Below are 16,905 nucleotides of genomic sequence, written 5' to 3'. Positions count from 1 at the left end.
GAAAATCTAAGATGGACCTCCCGCCTCCTGTCTTTTTCCCCGTGAGGAAGTACCTCGAGTAGAACCCTCTCCCTTGCAGTTGCTCCAGCACTCTTTCCACTGCCCCTATGAGCATGAGATGGTCTACCTCCTGCTTGAGCCTCGCTACGTGGGAAGACTCCTGGAGGTGGGGCCTGGGTGGAGGTCATGGCGGTGGGAGCGACTGGAAGGGGATGGCGTACCCCGTGGCTATGATCTCCAGCACCCATTTGTCTGTGGTGATCCTTGCCACTGGTTATAGAATGGTCGGAGGCGATGGTGGAATAACCGCTTCGGATGACCTTGCGATGGTAGTGATGGCGCAGCCCTGGATCTGTGTGTCAAACTTGTGGCCTTTGGCCCTGCCCCGAGGACGCACGGCTGTGTTGGGAACGACGCCTGGGAGTTCTGTACTGCTGGTGCTGTTGATGTCGCCCTTGCTCGTAACCCCTGTGGTACTGGGGACACTGTTGCTGAGTCCGCAACATCCAGGGCGATCTGAACTCCCGTCCTCGAGGCCGCGTAGCCTTCTTGCATGATGGCCTTGAGCACTGGTTTCTTGCCCTCTGGAAGCGAGTCCATGAGGGAGGTTAACCTAATGTGGTTATCGAAAGTATGGTTCGCTAGATGCGCTGCGTAATTTGCCACTGGCAACAGTAGAGTGGAGGAGGAGTAGACCTTTCTGCCCAACAGCTCTAGCTTTTTGGCATGTTTGTCTGTTCCCCCACATTGCGACGACTCCACCACCAAGGAATTTGGTTGTGGGTGGCTGAACAGGAACTCCGTGCCCTTTGTCAGCACGAAGTTTTTTTTTGTTTTTTGTTTTTTTCCCCCGCTCTCTTGTGGACAGGCGGAATAGTCGCAGGAGTCTGCCATATCATAGTGGCAGACTCCAAGATTGCGTCATCAAGCGGTATTGCTATTTTGGAGGAGGCCAGAGGTCTCAGATTTTTGAGGAGCTTATGGTGTTTCTCTTGCACCTTAGCTGTCTGGATGCCTTGCGTGAAGGCCACCCTCGTAAAACAGCTCTTGGAACTGTTTGAGATCGTCCGGAGGATGGACGTTCCCCGGGGCCATAGCCTCATCTGGGGAGGAGAGCGAGGAACCGCTGGGGTACGTCTCTCTGGACCCTTCCGGTTCCTGCTGGTGATGGTACACCCTCTCACTAGAGGTTTGCGAGGGAAAATCTCGGGGTTCCATAACCAGTCCCCCCTGAGATGCTTGAGTCTCTGTCCCCGGTTGCAATTGCCCTCGGGGGTACGAGATCGTTTGTGGGGATCTTTCCCCAGTAGATAGCCGATGGTGTCTATGCCCCGCGTGGTAGGGGCGACCATGGCAGTATAGGCACTGTTCTTAGGAAGGTGCATACCCTCTGCGTCTGGGGGAGGGCTGGAGAGAGTGATTTTGCATAATAGTCCAGCGGTTCAAACCCCAGGAAGGGCGAAGGTGGTCCCAGCCAGGGTGAGGCTGGTTGCAAAAAAAAATGGAGAAGGGGGCTCCGGGTAGGCTAGGGGGGACCCCTGCCTTCTGGTTGGAGTGTGCAACATAAGCGGAGGGCTGTGAGAAAGCAACTCCACAGCCCTGTGCGGAGAGGGGCTGCAATGCCTCCTCTTGTTTGCAGCCTTTCCCCTCCCTTGAGGAGGTAACTCCGCCCCCTGACGTACAGGGGATCCCGGCCCCGTCGGCACCGAGCTCGGCACGCTCGAGGGCGGTGCCGCAGGTGCGGTGTCCTCCAGTGCCTGCAGGCTCCGTGCCTGCGCGCTCTGCACCGCCGGTTCCCCGGGGGTCGGTGCCGCTGCCTGCGGTGCCGCCGGTACCGGCGCTTGTTTAGCCGCCGCCCTGCCTGCGGTGCGGGGCGGCTGGCTGATTATCGGAGGCTGAGCCGCTTCCACGTGGCTCTCCGTGCCGCCGCCGATCAGCTGTTGCTGCGGCTGGGGGCTGCTCGCTCCTCCCGTCCCGCTCGCTATTGTTGCCGGCAGGGATCGGGCTGTGGAGACTTTCCTCCGTTTTTGCGCTGATGGGGTGAAGGAGGCAGCTTTCCTTTTATGGGCCCCGGAGGGTCCCTCCTGCTGCGGCCGCTCCGGCACGTCTGGCTGGAGGGCCTTATGAAAAGCAGTTTTAAGCCGCCGCCCTGCCTGCGGTGCGGGGCAGCTGGCTGATTATTGGAGGCTGAGCCGCTTCCACGTGGCTCTCCGTGCCGCTGCCGATCAGCTGTTGCTGCGGCTGGGGGCTGCTCGCTCCTCCCATCCCGCTCGCTGTTGCTGCCGGCAGGGATCGGGTTGGGGAGACTTTCCTCCGTTTTTGCGCTGATGGAGTGAGGGAGGCAGCTTTTCTTTTAAGGGCCCCGGAGGGTCCCTCCTGCTGCAGCCGCTCCGGCACGTCTGGCTGGAGGGCCTTATCAAAAGCAGCATTTTAAGCCGCATCTCCCTGTCTCTCCTTAATCGCCTCTGGGCAGGACTCACATTTTTTTAAAGCCTGAAGAGGACATTGTTGGTGAGTCTTTCAGTTGTTAAGCGGGTACTTAGCACCTTCCCTGTGCTGTTTTCCCAGTCCGATGGCCTGCCGCAGCAGGAGGGCTGACGGCCCTATGCTTCTGGCCTCCGGCGCTTGTTACTGGGACTGGATTGAAGCTGTCCCGCTTGTAGTTTGTTTTGTTTTTTTTTTTTGTTTTTTTTTGAAAAATAACAACCGGCTAACTTGCAGTAGCCTAAGTACTTGAAAAACTTTAAAGAAAAACAGTTAAAGCCATTGAATACGCTACTTGGCCCTAGCCTAGTTCAGATTCCGTCTGCAGCCGACGGCGGTTAAGAGGAACTGGCGGGGACCAGATCGCGCACGTGGCCGGGAGCGCGCGGGGGAGTGGCGCGCACCGGCGCATGCGCGGTCCGGCAGAAACTGCTTGGAAGATCCGATCTGCGGCGCCGGGCGAGCCCGACACCTAATGTGGAGCACCCACGGGGACACTCGAAGAAGAACAAAAATGACTGAAGGTCTAGAAATCACGACCTATGAGGGACGACTGAAAGAACTGGGGTTGTTTAGTTTGGAAAAGAGAAGACAGAGGGGACATAACAACTACCTTCAAGTACTTAAAATATTGTTGCAAGGAGGAGGATGAAAAATGATCTCCTCCACCTCTGAAAATAGGACAAGAAGCAATGGGATAAAAATGGAAGCGAGGGAGGATTAAGTTGGACATTAGGAAAAGACTTCTTGTCAGGGTAGTGAAGCACAAGAATAAATTGCTCAGGGAGGTTGTGGCATCTCCATTTTTGGAAATATTTAAGAGCAGGTTAGGTAAACAGCTGTCAGGGATTATCTACCTGGTGCTTTGGCCTGCTGTAAGTTCAGGGGAATGGACTCTCTGGCCTGTGAAGGTCCCTTCCAGTTCTAGTATTCTATTGCTAGCACTACTAAAACACACAGACCACATACAAATATTCTATCAGGACAGCACAAAAACACCACAACCCAGCACATGATAAAAGAGTTTGACAAAGGAGATGAATAGTGATAATTTGTCTAAAATGTCAGGAGTGAAAATACAACGGGTGGTGAAAAGGAACGTTTGTCCAGAGGCAGAAAGCTATCTATTGCAAATGGCAGGACCTCAAAAGTTACACTGCATCAGTACCTCAGCAAATTTAACATGACAGGGGTGACTAACAAGATTATCTTCACGGAGAGGTGGAAGAGACAGCATATGGGCAGTTTTGTGAGTAGTGGAGATAACTAGGTTCAGGGTCCCAGGAACATGGGAGTTGGAGCTCTCCTGGGGGAAAACCAAACAGACCTCTTAGGAAATGTACAGTGGCAGACTGTGTGAACACAAAAGAGCCATCCACCAGGGCGAGAAAGGCCGTAAGTGCTGCCAGGGGACTTAGGGTGAAGCCCAACATTTTGCATTCAAAGATGTGATCAAGGACAACAGGTAGGCATAGGTAGGGGGATGGTTTCCAGCAGGTGGCAACAGCAGTGCACCCACAAGCATGGGCCACAATGGAATCCAATCAGGCCTCAGTAAAGTTGATCCTCATCCCTACCCAGATGATCACCTTCTCCTTGTTGATGCTAAGAGAACTGAGAAGGGCACAAAAAGCTAGAATGGCAGTGATGAGGACTTGTTGGGAAAACACAAAGAGGGGCCAGTCCTCTAGGTAAGGAAATACAAAGTAACTCAAACAGCATACATATGCAGTGATGATGGTGGCCACTTTTGTGAAGACTCATGCAGCCTCAGTATGTCTCCGTAGAGTGCTCAGATTTTGGTAATGGCACTGTCCCACCGTGAACTTGAACTTCTGATGGGCCAGGAGAACATCAATATGCAAAACACAGTAAGTCCTGTGGCACCTAATAGACTAACAGATATTTTGGAGTATAAGCTTTTGTGGGCAAAGACCCGCTTCATCAGATGCATGAGTAGAGGGGGGTGGTTCAGAGAAGGATTTAAAGGGGAGGTTTCTCAGTAAGGGGGAGGGCCAGAGCTGACAAGGTCTATTCAGTCAGGGTGGAAATGGCCTCTTATTGGTAGTATACGTCAAGAGAGGAGAAAACAATTCAGATCAGTCAGGGGGGATGTGGCCCATTGTCAGATTCTAATGTGGAGGGAGGTGTGAACTTCCAGAGAAGAGAAACTGCTTTTGTAAGGGGCCAGCCATGCCCAGTCTCTGTTTAATCCTTGGTTGATGGAATCAAATTTGCAAATCAATTTTCTTCAGTATCCCGAAATAGCTATGTATTGTAAATGTAGCCTGTCAGTTGCCGGTAGGTAGAGTGAGGTAGGAATAAACTGCATCATCTGGGGAGGAGGCAGCCATGGTCAAGATCGGCAGAACCACTTCTACTTCTCCTGGATGGACGGAAACACGCTTCACCATGATCTCCCAAAGAAGAAAAGATATGACAGAAAGCTTAGTGAGAAAGGTGGCCATGTGTATGAAATGTATTACTCTGAATCTGAAAATCTGGTTTTTGTCCCTGAAAGTTTGTTACCTAGTAAATGTGTTAGTCTTTAGGATGCTACAGGACTGCTTGTTTTTGTGACACTACAGATGAACACAGCTCCCCCGAGACATCTATGACCTAATACTGTGAGCTGGTATCATGCCTTCATCAGATATAGTCCTGACCAACACTGTTGAGCCAAAAGTGGCCCTGCTCTCAGGTGTTTATCAAGTACTGCATGGATTAGCTATTCCAAAGTTGAACATCACAGGCATTGGAGCAAGACCTCCATCAACTTCCATTCTCCTTCTGACCCTCTGCACTTAAGGCTGGAACTCCCTCCATCATCTCCCTGCAACTACCAATCTGTCATTTTCAAACTCCCACACAGACTTCTCTTTCTGAGCTCTAAGATCTAGAGGTTCATCTTGACCTCCATTGTAAGAGACAGCACTGGTACCTAGTATCGGAGGGGTAGACGTGTTAGTCTGGATCTGTAACAGCAACGAAGGGTCCTGTGGCACCTTACAGACTAACAAAAAAGTTCTGAGCATGAGCTTTCGTAAGCACAGACTCACTTCACCAGATGCTGGTCTTGGAAATCTGCAGGTCCAGGTATAAATAAGCCAGAGTCAGAAATTGCTGAGCTACAATTCATCTGCAAATTCGATGCCCTCAGCTCCGGCTTAAACAAAGACTGCGAATGGCTGGCTAAATACAGAAGCAGCTTCCCTTCCCTTGGTGTTCACACTTCCAGATCAACTGCTGGTAGTAAGCCCCACCCTCGCTGACTGAGCTAACCTTGTTATCCCCACCCTGGCTCTGGCTTATTTATACCTGGCCCTGCAGATTTCCATGACCAGCATCTGATGAAGTGAGTCTGTGCTCACGAAAGCTCATGCTCAAAACTTTTCTGTTAGTCTATAAGGTGCCACAGGACCCTTCGTTGCTGTCACTGGTACCTAGAGAATTATGGAAGGGATAAAGGCAAAGAGAATATGCAGGATGGTTGCAGGGGAAACTAGTCACATCCGGGTAACGCAAAACGTAAATGACATTATGTTCTTCTGCTATGCCTCATGCCAAAACACTCCTGCCTGCAGCTGCTGTGACTGCCACATAGCAATCTAAAGGAGAAGGAACCCGAACACCACCTACCATAGTCCTAAAACTGTTTAAGTTATCTTCATTGAACTGTATGTCTGCATGCTGCCTGTATTGCTTTTAGGCTTTATAACCAGTGAAAAATAAGATGCTCCTCCTAATGGTTGTTGAAGTAGCACATCTATTTATAGGCAGAAATGTTAGTCCTCAACAGCCAGAACAAACACGAGAGGGTCTGAATTGAAACCTCAGCATTTCAGAGGTCCCCTTGATGTAAGGCAAGCAAGTGCCCACACTGCACTGACATGAAGCTGGATGTCCTTTTCGGATTTTAACAAGGGAATAAAGAGCAAGCAATGAACAGAAGCATATGGGAGGGAAAGCAATCCAATATGGACATATACTATCATCAAACCAGCCCCTACAATTTCAAAAGACACCGATTTAAAGAATTTGCACGAATACACACATACCACTCCCCTTATCATGTCAGAAACAAAACAAAATTATAATAGACCAAAAGAGTCTGAACACAGTCTGCACATGCATTATCCTGCCATAGGGCATGCCGGTAGCAGCTGCTTCTTCACTTTAACACAGCTGACAACTCACACTTTCACAAGATCAGACCTACTAATGTAGTTCTGTTTGTTTTCTTTAAAGGGCAGAGTTTTCTTTAAATTTCAGCAAATAGGTTCTGAAGCTGGTTCTTACCACCCCAATTAGGTCTCCTCGCCCATATTCACCAGTCAGGTGTTTTTTCCCGTCATCCATTGTGATGACAGAACGAAGTCGACCATTCAGCACAATGTACGTGCAATCCGATTTGTCACCCTGCCTGGGAGACAACAATCCACATTAAGAATTAGCGAGGCATCTGTGTTCAGCAAATGCATCCAACAATCCATTAATATCCTCTGTGTAAATGCCATCACCACCTGCCATCACCACCCCTGGGTAGCTCTGCTCTCTGCAGAGATGAGAGAATTAGAACGATAAGGTGACCACAGATTTGTCAAATGCAACTTGGAAGCACATTTTCACTTCAGCTGTACACAACCAACAACTGGGTGGTTTTAATTCACCGGGGGAGCCAGCTGGAATTTGAACAGGCTACAGGCAGAGCTGAACAGAGGCAGTAGGGAAATGGTGCACAGGTAACAGGTTCCTCACCCAAGCAGTTTGTTCTATCTCAAACCTCTCAAATTTACACTGTGAATAACATCCACAAAATTAATGGAGCTGTTCAAGGAGGAATTTGGCCTAGTACAGTGTGCTTTGGCACACCGGTGTGCCACAAAGCGAGGCTGAGTGCGCTTCAGAGCTGTGCGCCGGGAGTGCTATCTGCTGCCCTGTGCATGTGCCCCATCGCTTGGTGGGAGACGTGCATGATGGAGGCTCTGGGCAGAGGCAGTGGTGATTTGCCAGCATCCAGTTAGAGTGGTAGAAGGGTTGAGGGTGGTCATTGAGTTAGAGCAGTGTGGCTGGGGGTGCCTAGCTCTGGGAGAGGGATTGGGTTAGAGCCGGGGGCTGGGAGTTCCTGGCTCTGTGGGAGTGGGAAGGCACTGAGATTGAGAAGGGAGGCTAGGGGTGCCTGGCTCTGGGAGAGGGATGGGGAATTGGGTTAGAGCAGAGAGCTGGGAGTGCCTGGCTCTGTGGGAGCGGGAGGGCATTGAGTTATGTATACCGGGTGAGCTGTGAAATTATAATGAGTGCTGAAGTGTGCCACAAGGTGATAAAGTTGCTGAGCACTGGCCTAGTACATCTATTCAGTGCTATAACATCAGTGTTAGTTTACTGTTAGGCAAACCTGAGTGAGTTCCCTTTAGTTTATATCAGACTATAAGCACCTAGAGGCAGAGATGGGTTTTTACCCTCTGCACACTACAGAAGACTTTACTAGCAAACAAAACCTGCCTAATATAATAACAATTCATACAGTTTGTCTTTTATCAGTTCTGCTGTGTCAGACGTAAGCAGCAAGCAGGGATTTCAGGTCTCTCTCACCAACGTAAATGAAAATCGTGAGGATGAGAAGCCCTTAAACACTATGCTGACGGACACAAGAAAAAGTCCTCAAAAGGTGGACAGATAAGCCCTTTGTTAACATGTTCATGTGCTTGCTCCAGTGAATAAGCAGTGTGACTCCACAGGGGGTGACAAGTAGGACATTCTTTCACTTATGTATTACTTTGATACCTTTGATATTATTCCAGCAGGGATATGTGAACTTACAGCCTGGACCATTCTGCTCACATCTCACCTGTAAACAGCTCGTCCAGCCTCTACTTCCATCCAGTCCAAGGCAAAGTCAATCTGCCTCACAAATGAGGACATCCTCTTGACAACACTGTGGGCCACACCCAGCACTACACTTGGTTGCACCCGCATGATCCTAGAAAAGAAGCAAAGTCACCTGAACACTTTACTCAGATAGAAACAGACAGACACAAACCACTGCCACTGCCTGTGCAATACAGGGCTTCACATGAAGGATCAGTTTAACATAACCATCAACGTAACTACTTCTTCCTTGGTGCCAAGGCTCCAGTTTTCCATGGTTCATTATGTACTGGCCTTCCCCATGCCATGCCATGCCATGCCATGCCATGCCCTGCCCTGCCCACCTCCACTCCCCCCAGAGTGACATATTTAAGGAGATTTTCTCTTCACGGAGGGCTCAAACTCTTCCACTAGGTTCCCATGCAGGAGGCTGGTTCTGAATAAGCTTGCCTGTCTTTGTAGCATCACAGCCACCAGAGGCATTGGTATCACAGTGCCCAAGGACAGTAACTGCCCCCTCCTTGGGAAAAAAAAAGTTACATGTTTTGTGGGGCAGAGGGAGAGAAGGGTGGCAGATCCATGAATCTGCAACAGACTGTAATTTCAGAGAGGCTATACTAACAACATTTACACACACTTGGATGAGAAAATATGCTTGAAATTTCCCATTTCCGCTGCACGGTTATAACCATGTGCAGTAGCATGCTTAGTGAACAAGTTGCAGGCACAAAGGGAGTGTCACACAATAGACAGAAACTCACTTAGAATCAAATGTAAGAAAATAAAGGCATACGTCTCCCCTCCCAAGAATCATCCCAGCCTTTGCTCTCCCACTAGGCACTCACACTGGCCTCAGGAAAACAAAGGCCTGCTACTCCAGAGGCTTGCATCAGCAAACAGAGAAAAGTGGAAGTTCCCAGACAGCTACTTGTGAACTCTGGGACTGTTGTATACTTCCTCTCCTGGGTGGATCCAGCACATGTTCATACCCAGCTTGGTTGGCAGTACCCTTTAAAGCAAAGCATTTCTGCTCCTTTCTTAGTCCTACATCATTAGACTCCAAACTGAGATTTACTGGTGAAAAGAATGTGGCACAGCATTCCAGAGCCTGCACACACCCCCGAAGGAGACTCTGGCGACAACTTGATTACACTATTCATCAGGAGAAATACACCTTTCTGAGTAAGCACCCTGCACTTAGCATGTCAGTTTGGTGAAATAACAGAGTATTTAGGAGAAACTACCCAGTTAGCTCATCTCGCTCCTGTACTTCATCTTCCCACTTACATATAGGCTTTAGTAGTGCCAGCAGCAGGAAATAGCTTCCTGCCTCTGCTCTAGTTATTAGTGAGGGGACATAACCAAGCACCCAGCATTCTAGGCCACCTATTTCCAAACACTAGGCTGCTGTCTTCATTAATACATTGTCTGCCTGAGAGCAATCCTTTTGTGTCAGCTTTCCACAGCATACCTTAGTAATATTCATTCAATGTGAAGTGATACCAGGAGGCAAGAATGACTGGAGAGATTCCAAGATAAGTTGCAAGAGAGGAAAAAACTAGTTATTAACCTTACATAACTTTTTTCAGAGGGGCAGCCATGTTAGTCACAAATCACAAGCAGTCCCGTGGCACCTTAGAGACTAACAAGTTTATTAGCTCATGAGCTTTGGTGGATAAAACCCACTCCTTTATATTATACTCTGAAGTGGGTCTTAACCACGAAAGCTCATTACCTAATAAATTTGTTAGTCTTTAAGGTGCTACTGGATAACTGTTGTTGTTCATGATGGATTGCACTTATCCATGTCTTGGAATGACTGCACCCTGTACAGTCATCAAATTTTCCTTCAGTGAAACCCACTGGGGCAGATGGAATGCCTCGGAGTGCTGCTATAAAGGGCCCTGGCTCCCCAGAACCTCCTGAGTTCCTTCTTTCCGGACAACCCCAGTGCAGCGGAATAAGAGGGTAAGTAATGGAATTCACGTGTGTGAGGTCTCAAAGAACAATTACAGAAGGTTGATGACTTTTTCTTCAAGTGCTTGCACATATGGGCATGAAATTTTGACTCTCAGTTACTGTGCTCCATGGAGAATTCCCAGACAGATCAGAATGTACACAAATACTTGCTGATATCCATAATGCAATTCTCTGCGAAGAGACTGAGACACCCTTCCTCCTGTCTGCAATGACCATGAGTAGTTAGATTGATTAATGGAGCTGATCGGTCCTGTCGGTAGAAAGTCAAAGCCTTCTAACATCCAGGGCATGCAAGCGTTGCTCCTCTTTACTGGTGTATGGTTTTGGGAGAAATATCAACCACCTGTCAAAACAAAAAAGCAGTCCAGTAGCACTTTAAAGACTAACAAACTAATTTATTAGGTGGTGAGCTTTCGTAGGATAGATCCACTTCTTCAGACCATACCAGAACAGACTTAATATTTAAGACACAGAGAACCAAAAACAGACTCAATATTTAAGGCACAGAGAATCAAAAAGAGTAATCTAGGTGGACAAATCAGAAAAATATAAATCAAGGTGAGCAAATCAGAGAGCAGAGGGGCAGAAGGTCAAGGGGCCGCGGGTGGTCAAGAATTAGATAAAGCCAAGTATGCATTAGCCCCTATAATGAGCTAGAAAATTCCCATCCCGGTTCAAACCACGTGTTAATATGTCGAATTTGAATATGAAAGAGAGTTCTGCAGCTTCTCTTTCAAAACTGTTATGAAAATTCCTCTTCAGTAAAACGCAGACTTTCAGGTCATTAACAGAATGGCCCACTCCATTAAAGTGATGGCTGACAGATTTGTGAATCAAGAAGTGTTTTTATGTCTGTTTTATGCCCATTAATTCTTTGTCTAAACCACAGTCTATACTGCAGGAACACCAATCCTGGAACTTTTCTTGCAACAAGACCAGTTGCCAACTTTGTCCACTTATCTATTCTAGACGTACCATCACTGGACCTAACCAGGTTATTCACAGAATCATGAGCATGTTCTCATGTTCCTCAACTAACATCATATATGCCATCATCTGCCAACAATGCCCAGATGCTCTGTACATTGGACAGACTTCAAACTCTCTTAGAGAAAGAATTAATGGGCATAAAACAGACATAAAAACACTCCTGATTCACAAACCTGTCAGCTAGCACTTTAATGGAGTGGGCCATTCTGTTAACGACCTGAAAGTCTGCATTTTACTGAAGAGGAATTTTCACAATTTGGAAAGAGAAGCTGCTGAACTCTCTTTTATATTCAAATTTGACACATTAACGCGTGGTTTGAACTGGGATGGGAATTTTATAGCTCATTAGAGGGGCTCTTTTGGATCCTGAGCTTTATCTAATTCTTGACTCCCCCCAACCTTCTGCCCCTCTGCTCTCTGATTTGCTCACCTTAATAATATTTTTCTGATTTGTCAACCTTGATAACTATTTTTGGTGGTCTGTGCCTTAAATATTGAGTCTGTTCTGGTATGGCTATGATCTAAAGAAGTGGGTCTGTCCCATGAAAGCGCATTACCTAATAAATTAGTTTGTTTGTCTTTAAAGCACTACTAGCCTGCTTTTTTGTTTTGATAGCATATAGACTAACATTGATAGTAACAGAGAGAGATCCATCAACTGGTTAATACAAAAGTTAGATCTGTCTCTATCAAGAGAAATCTCAGATGAGGGTGTAAATATACTTTATCAAAAAAAAACCTGTATAAGATTTGGACAGCAGAACATGCAGCTGAGCCACTCTCCTGGCTGAAGTGAGAGGTATAATAGGGGAGGACACAGCTGAAGGTCAAATGGAAGCCCCATTAGTTTTGGGAAAACTAAGTGCAAGTCACAGTGCAGAACAGCTTCCTTTATCTGTAGGTACAACCTTTCCAGGTCTAGCAAAATTCAATTGTCAAAGTGTTAGAAGATATAGAACAGCTAATCCAGATCAGGATGGAAATATTGATGCCAAGTACAGTGAACTCTTTCACATCCAGCAACCCTGGGACTGGGAGGTTGCTGGATGATTCAATAATCCAGTTAACAGATAGCAGCTGGGGGAGGCACCAGCATGGGTCAGTGGTCCTCACACTAAAAACATTCAGTTCCTCTCACCTCACAGTGCTAGGTCCCACTCATCTTTTGGTGGAGACAGCGGGAGCCGCACATGGCCACGCCATGCAAGGAGAAGCTCTGGGCGCTGGACACCAGGTGGGAGAACAGAGGAGCCCACTGGCTGCACATATATGCAGCATGGACTGACGCTGAGTGGGCCAGCACCCGAGGGGCAGGGCGTTGCTCCCATGCTCAGTTCTGCTCTCTGGCAGCATAAGAAGAGGAAGCCACATCATGGCTCAGGGTTTGCCAGAGTTATGCCAGTTATTTGAGAGTTCTGGCTGATCATATGCTGAATAAACAAGAGTTCATGGCATACCCTGAGAGCACCAGTTGCCACCACTCCCGGCCTGGGCTGCTGGCTTCCCAGCCCTAGCCACCACTCCTGGGGCAAGGGTCTCTTGCTGATGCTCCCAGCCCAGGCTCCCTCACCACTGCTGGCCCTCCCCTTCCTGCCAAGCCCAGTCTAGCTGGATGTTCCCCATCCGAGCCCTGGGACTCTCTGGTCCTGGAAGATCCATGTTCCTGCTGGACCACAGATGCTGCTGGACAAGAGAATCCTAGATTTTGGAGTTTCAACCTGTAGTTTGCTGCATGGCATACACGAAGCACTAGCATATCACACTGGCCCCTCTGTCACTGAACTGTGTCCAAAATAACTGTGCTTTATGGGTGGGTGTAAAACTGGAAAGCAATGCCCCTCTATAAGGGGAACTCACTCACTCATAGAAATGGGATTTGGAAATGGACAGGAACGTGCAGTCTCGATTGGCCTTGATGGTGAAAATGAGAGGCTCTCCAGTAAGGACAGCAAGTTGGCCTACTATTTCCCCCGGATGGGTGATGAATAGACAGGTCTCCTCCTCAGAATCTATCTTCCGCTGGTACACATGAAGCAAGCCCGAGATCACAAACTGGATGTAGACATCCTGAAAAGGATGGAGAGAGAGTCCCCCTCATTACAAACCCTCCTGGGTTTTAAACCAGCATGCATTGTAACAGTATTGCAACAATTAATGTTTGATGATCTGTCTGCTGTGGGGCTCTTTGTAGCATTAAGCACTAAGGCAATACGTCACATTAATAAATGCTTTTAAATATTCATGAAATTTGTAAACTATGCCAGTCACAGTATCAAAATGGAACTCTCTCACTGGGGCCAAAACTGGGAGACCTCGAGAGGCAGAGATGACACAGAAGTCTGATCAAATTCTGTGACTAATGCTCCGATGTGGCAAAAAACCTCCACACACAGAGCTACTCATCTCTCGTAACTGCTGTTCTTAGACTCAGATATCCAAAATGTCTAGGGAGGTTAAAGTGTTCCCCTGTAGGTTTGTGCGCAATCCAATTCCCGATGTCAGATCTATGTCCAGCCATCCTTCGGCACAGAAATGGCACATGCCCTCTGCCATGTACGCTGGACAGGCCAGACTGTCTCTGCAGCACAGGCACTGATCCCAGAACACCCGGAACGCAGTTCAGGGCCACTCAACTCTAATCCATCTTTAGTCATATGCTAAGGTTTTGATAGAATAGCCACTCTTAGAATGACTGGAGAGTTTAACAGCAGCAAACAGTTTTTAACCTATAAACTCACTTTTCCCTAATTGGAGGGCACTCACCTGGTCTCCCTGCCTTGATACCACAGTTCCAGCTGTAACCTGATGCAGTGTTACTTTACCCTTCAGCAACAAGGGGTCCTGAGGGAAAAGAGATATCCACACACATAATTTAAACATCTCTGCAGATGTAAACAGAGGTGAAAATGTACAGGAATAGGTAACCACCTGAACAGGGAGGTTATAAATAATGGTGAGAGTAGATCATTTACTGTCCACAGCCCATTTGGTCTTTGGTCTGTCTATTAAGAGGACCAGCAAAGTTACTATAAATTTTGAAGTACTTTTGTGACATTGACAACAATTTGGACTGACACAGTCAATCCATTTTCCAGAGGTTAGAGAGTCTCCAAGTCAAATGAGGGGCTAATTATTCTACAGCAAGATTCACAGCAAAGCCTAGAAGATACTAATCTGAGAAGTATAGTCTGGCCACGTATATGGTATTACAGTTTGAACCTCTCCAATCCAGCACCCTTGGGACCTGACCAGGGCTGGATGAGAGAATTTGCCAGACTACAGGATGTCAATATTGTCTAACAGCATTACCAACACTTCCACTGCTTACTGGGCTCTTAAGAGACATTTATGGGTAAATTACAGCTAAATAACAGCACAGAGCAGAGAGCCAGAACTAGTGGCTGGAAACAAAATTTATGGGACTGCGGGAAACTTGACCACACCCATAATAAGTGGTCATCTGGTTAACAAAAATCATGACAGATTACGGATGTTACTAGACAAGAGCTCCAGATTAGAGAGGTTCAACCCGTACCAGAAACTAGCTCTGTAACTCACAGCTGCTATCGTAACAGTGTCACAAAGTTCGTTCTTTATAAAGTCACTGTCCTTTCTGACTGAAGAGACAGAAGCAGCTCTTTTAGAGTCCTCAGTTTAGAACAAGATTCAGCCAAAAGGGAAATAAAATCACCTGGCATTTTGCTTCACCAAGTTAGCCATTTTCTCTCCTATGAGTCAGGCCCTGTGTTTTGAGCAGGGCTGAAGTCACCTGGCAGGTTGATTCTTTAAATTATAGATTAGGAGGCAGGCTATTGTTTTAAACACACTAATTAACAAGCATAATTAGACTGGATAGCCTCTATCTGACATCCTGAAAACAATGGGTGCATTCAGCTTCCAGGCTATTATAACTGCTTGAAACATTCAAACCGACTTTTGTTTTGCCATGAAAGCAAGATGATAGGGCACGTTAAGAGTCCCAAAAGAGAAGTCAGTGCAGCTCAGAGAAGCTAAATTAAGCACTCTACAAATAATAGCACACAAGGCTACAAGGCCTGAACAGTTCAAATTAGCTTTCTTTTTCCCTTTCTTTCAGGCCCCGAGGTGTGACAATGCACAGTAGTTTTAGAATCCAGAATGTCTAAAGCCCAGCTGCAGTTTGCGATATGTTGTGCTAGTCTACAAAAGCTGACAGGGTGACTAGCTGCTCAACTGAATTATTTCCTGCATTTAAGGTATGCCCATTGCGTGCTCCAGTTAGAGAATCTTGCTGCCTCTCTCCCTAAGACATAGAAGGCAAGATTTTCTTCCCTAGCTCCTTACCTTAAACCATTCTGGTAGATATCAAGATATCGATGTTGAATCTCAGAATATTTTTGGGTGACAGGAGAACATAACTCAAAACTCTAAAGCCAATAAACTACGTAATTTCGTCAATGCACAAAACTGCTCTGTTTTAACTGAATCAATTTAGACAAGAGTTAATGAAATTGGTAGGACTCCCTTTTATGCATAAGTTCACAAACAGGTTTAAGAGAGCCTCAGATTGAGTTAACTTTTTAGTGAAGACCTGGCCTGAATAAAAGGAAGACAACCGAGCTACACCATGCAGGAGTGTGGATTTTTCACTTTCTCCAGGGCCCAGAATTTGGTGGTGATGGGGGACTTCAACTATCCAGGTCTATGTTGGGAAACTAATACAGCAGGGGACAAACTGTCCAATAAATTCTTGGATTGCATTGCAGACAACTTTTTATTCCAAAAGGTTGAAAAAGCTCCCGGGGGGAAGCTGTTCTAGATTTAATTTTAACAAATAGGGAGGAAATTATTGAGAATTTGAAAGTGGAAGGATGCTTGGGTGAAAGTGATCATGAAATCACAGAGTTCACAATTCTAAGGAAGGGTAGAAGGGAAAACAGTACAATAGAGATAATGGATTTCAGGAAGGCAGATTTTGGTAAACTCAGACAGCTGGTAGGTAAGGCCCATGGGAAGCTAAACTGAGGGGATAAACGGCTGAGGAGAGCTGGCAGTTTTTCAAAGGGACTTTATTAAGGGTCCAAAAGCAAGCTATCCCGCTGCGTAGGAAAGACAGAAAACATGGCAAAAGACTGCCTTGGCTTAACCAGGAGATCTTGCATGATCTCAACCTAAAAAAGGAATCGTATAAGAAATGGAAACTAGGACAAATTACAAAGGACAAATATAGGCAAACAACACGAGCATGCAGGAGCAAGATTAGAAAGGCTAAGGCACAAAATGAGCTCAAACTAGCTACAAGCATAAAGGGAAACAAGAAGGCTTTTTACAAATACATTGGTAACAAGAGGAAGACCAAGGAGAGGGTAGGGCCATTGGTCAGTGAGGACGGAGAAACAGTAACAGGGAATTTGGAAATGGCAGAGATGTTTAATGATTTCTTTGTTTTGGTCTTCACTGAGAAATCTGAAGGAATACCTGACATAGAGAATGCTAGTGAAAAAGGGATAGGTTTAGAAGTTGAAATAAGAAAAGAACAAATTAAAATTTACTTAGAAAAATTAGATGTCTGCAAATCACCAGGGCCTGATGAAATGCATCCTA

The 16,905-nt window shown here is 46.8% G+C and overlaps 1 protein-coding gene across 3 annotated transcripts in view; it reads right to left on the bottom strand.

Moving 5' to 3' along the window:
* The window catches only part of PNPLA7 (patatin like domain 7, lysophospholipase), a 255,620-nt gene that overhangs the window by 172,780 nt on the left and 65,935 nt on the right, over window positions 1-16,905 (bottom strand). For all 3 annotated transcript variants that reach the window (XM_075015265.1, XM_075015266.1, XM_075015267.1), the window contains 4 exons: window positions 14,086-14,163; window positions 13,184-13,389; window positions 8,333-8,464; window positions 6,784-6,907 (listed from right to left, as the gene is read on the bottom strand). In XM_075015265.1, the coding sequence (XP_074871366.1) occupies window positions 6,784-6,907; window positions 8,333-8,464; window positions 13,184-13,389; window positions 14,086-14,163 (540 nt within the window). The remainder of the gene's footprint in view (window positions 1-6,783; window positions 6,908-8,332; window positions 8,465-13,183; window positions 13,390-14,085; window positions 14,164-16,905) is intronic.

This window comes from Carettochelys insculpta, chromosome 21, assembly GCF_033958435.1.
Source record: "Carettochelys insculpta isolate YL-2023 chromosome 21, ASM3395843v1, whole genome shotgun sequence".
Lineage (NCBI taxonomy): Eukaryota > Metazoa > Chordata > Testudines > Carettochelyidae > Carettochelys > Carettochelys insculpta.
This window is presented reverse-complemented; position numbering and strand designations above follow the sequence as displayed.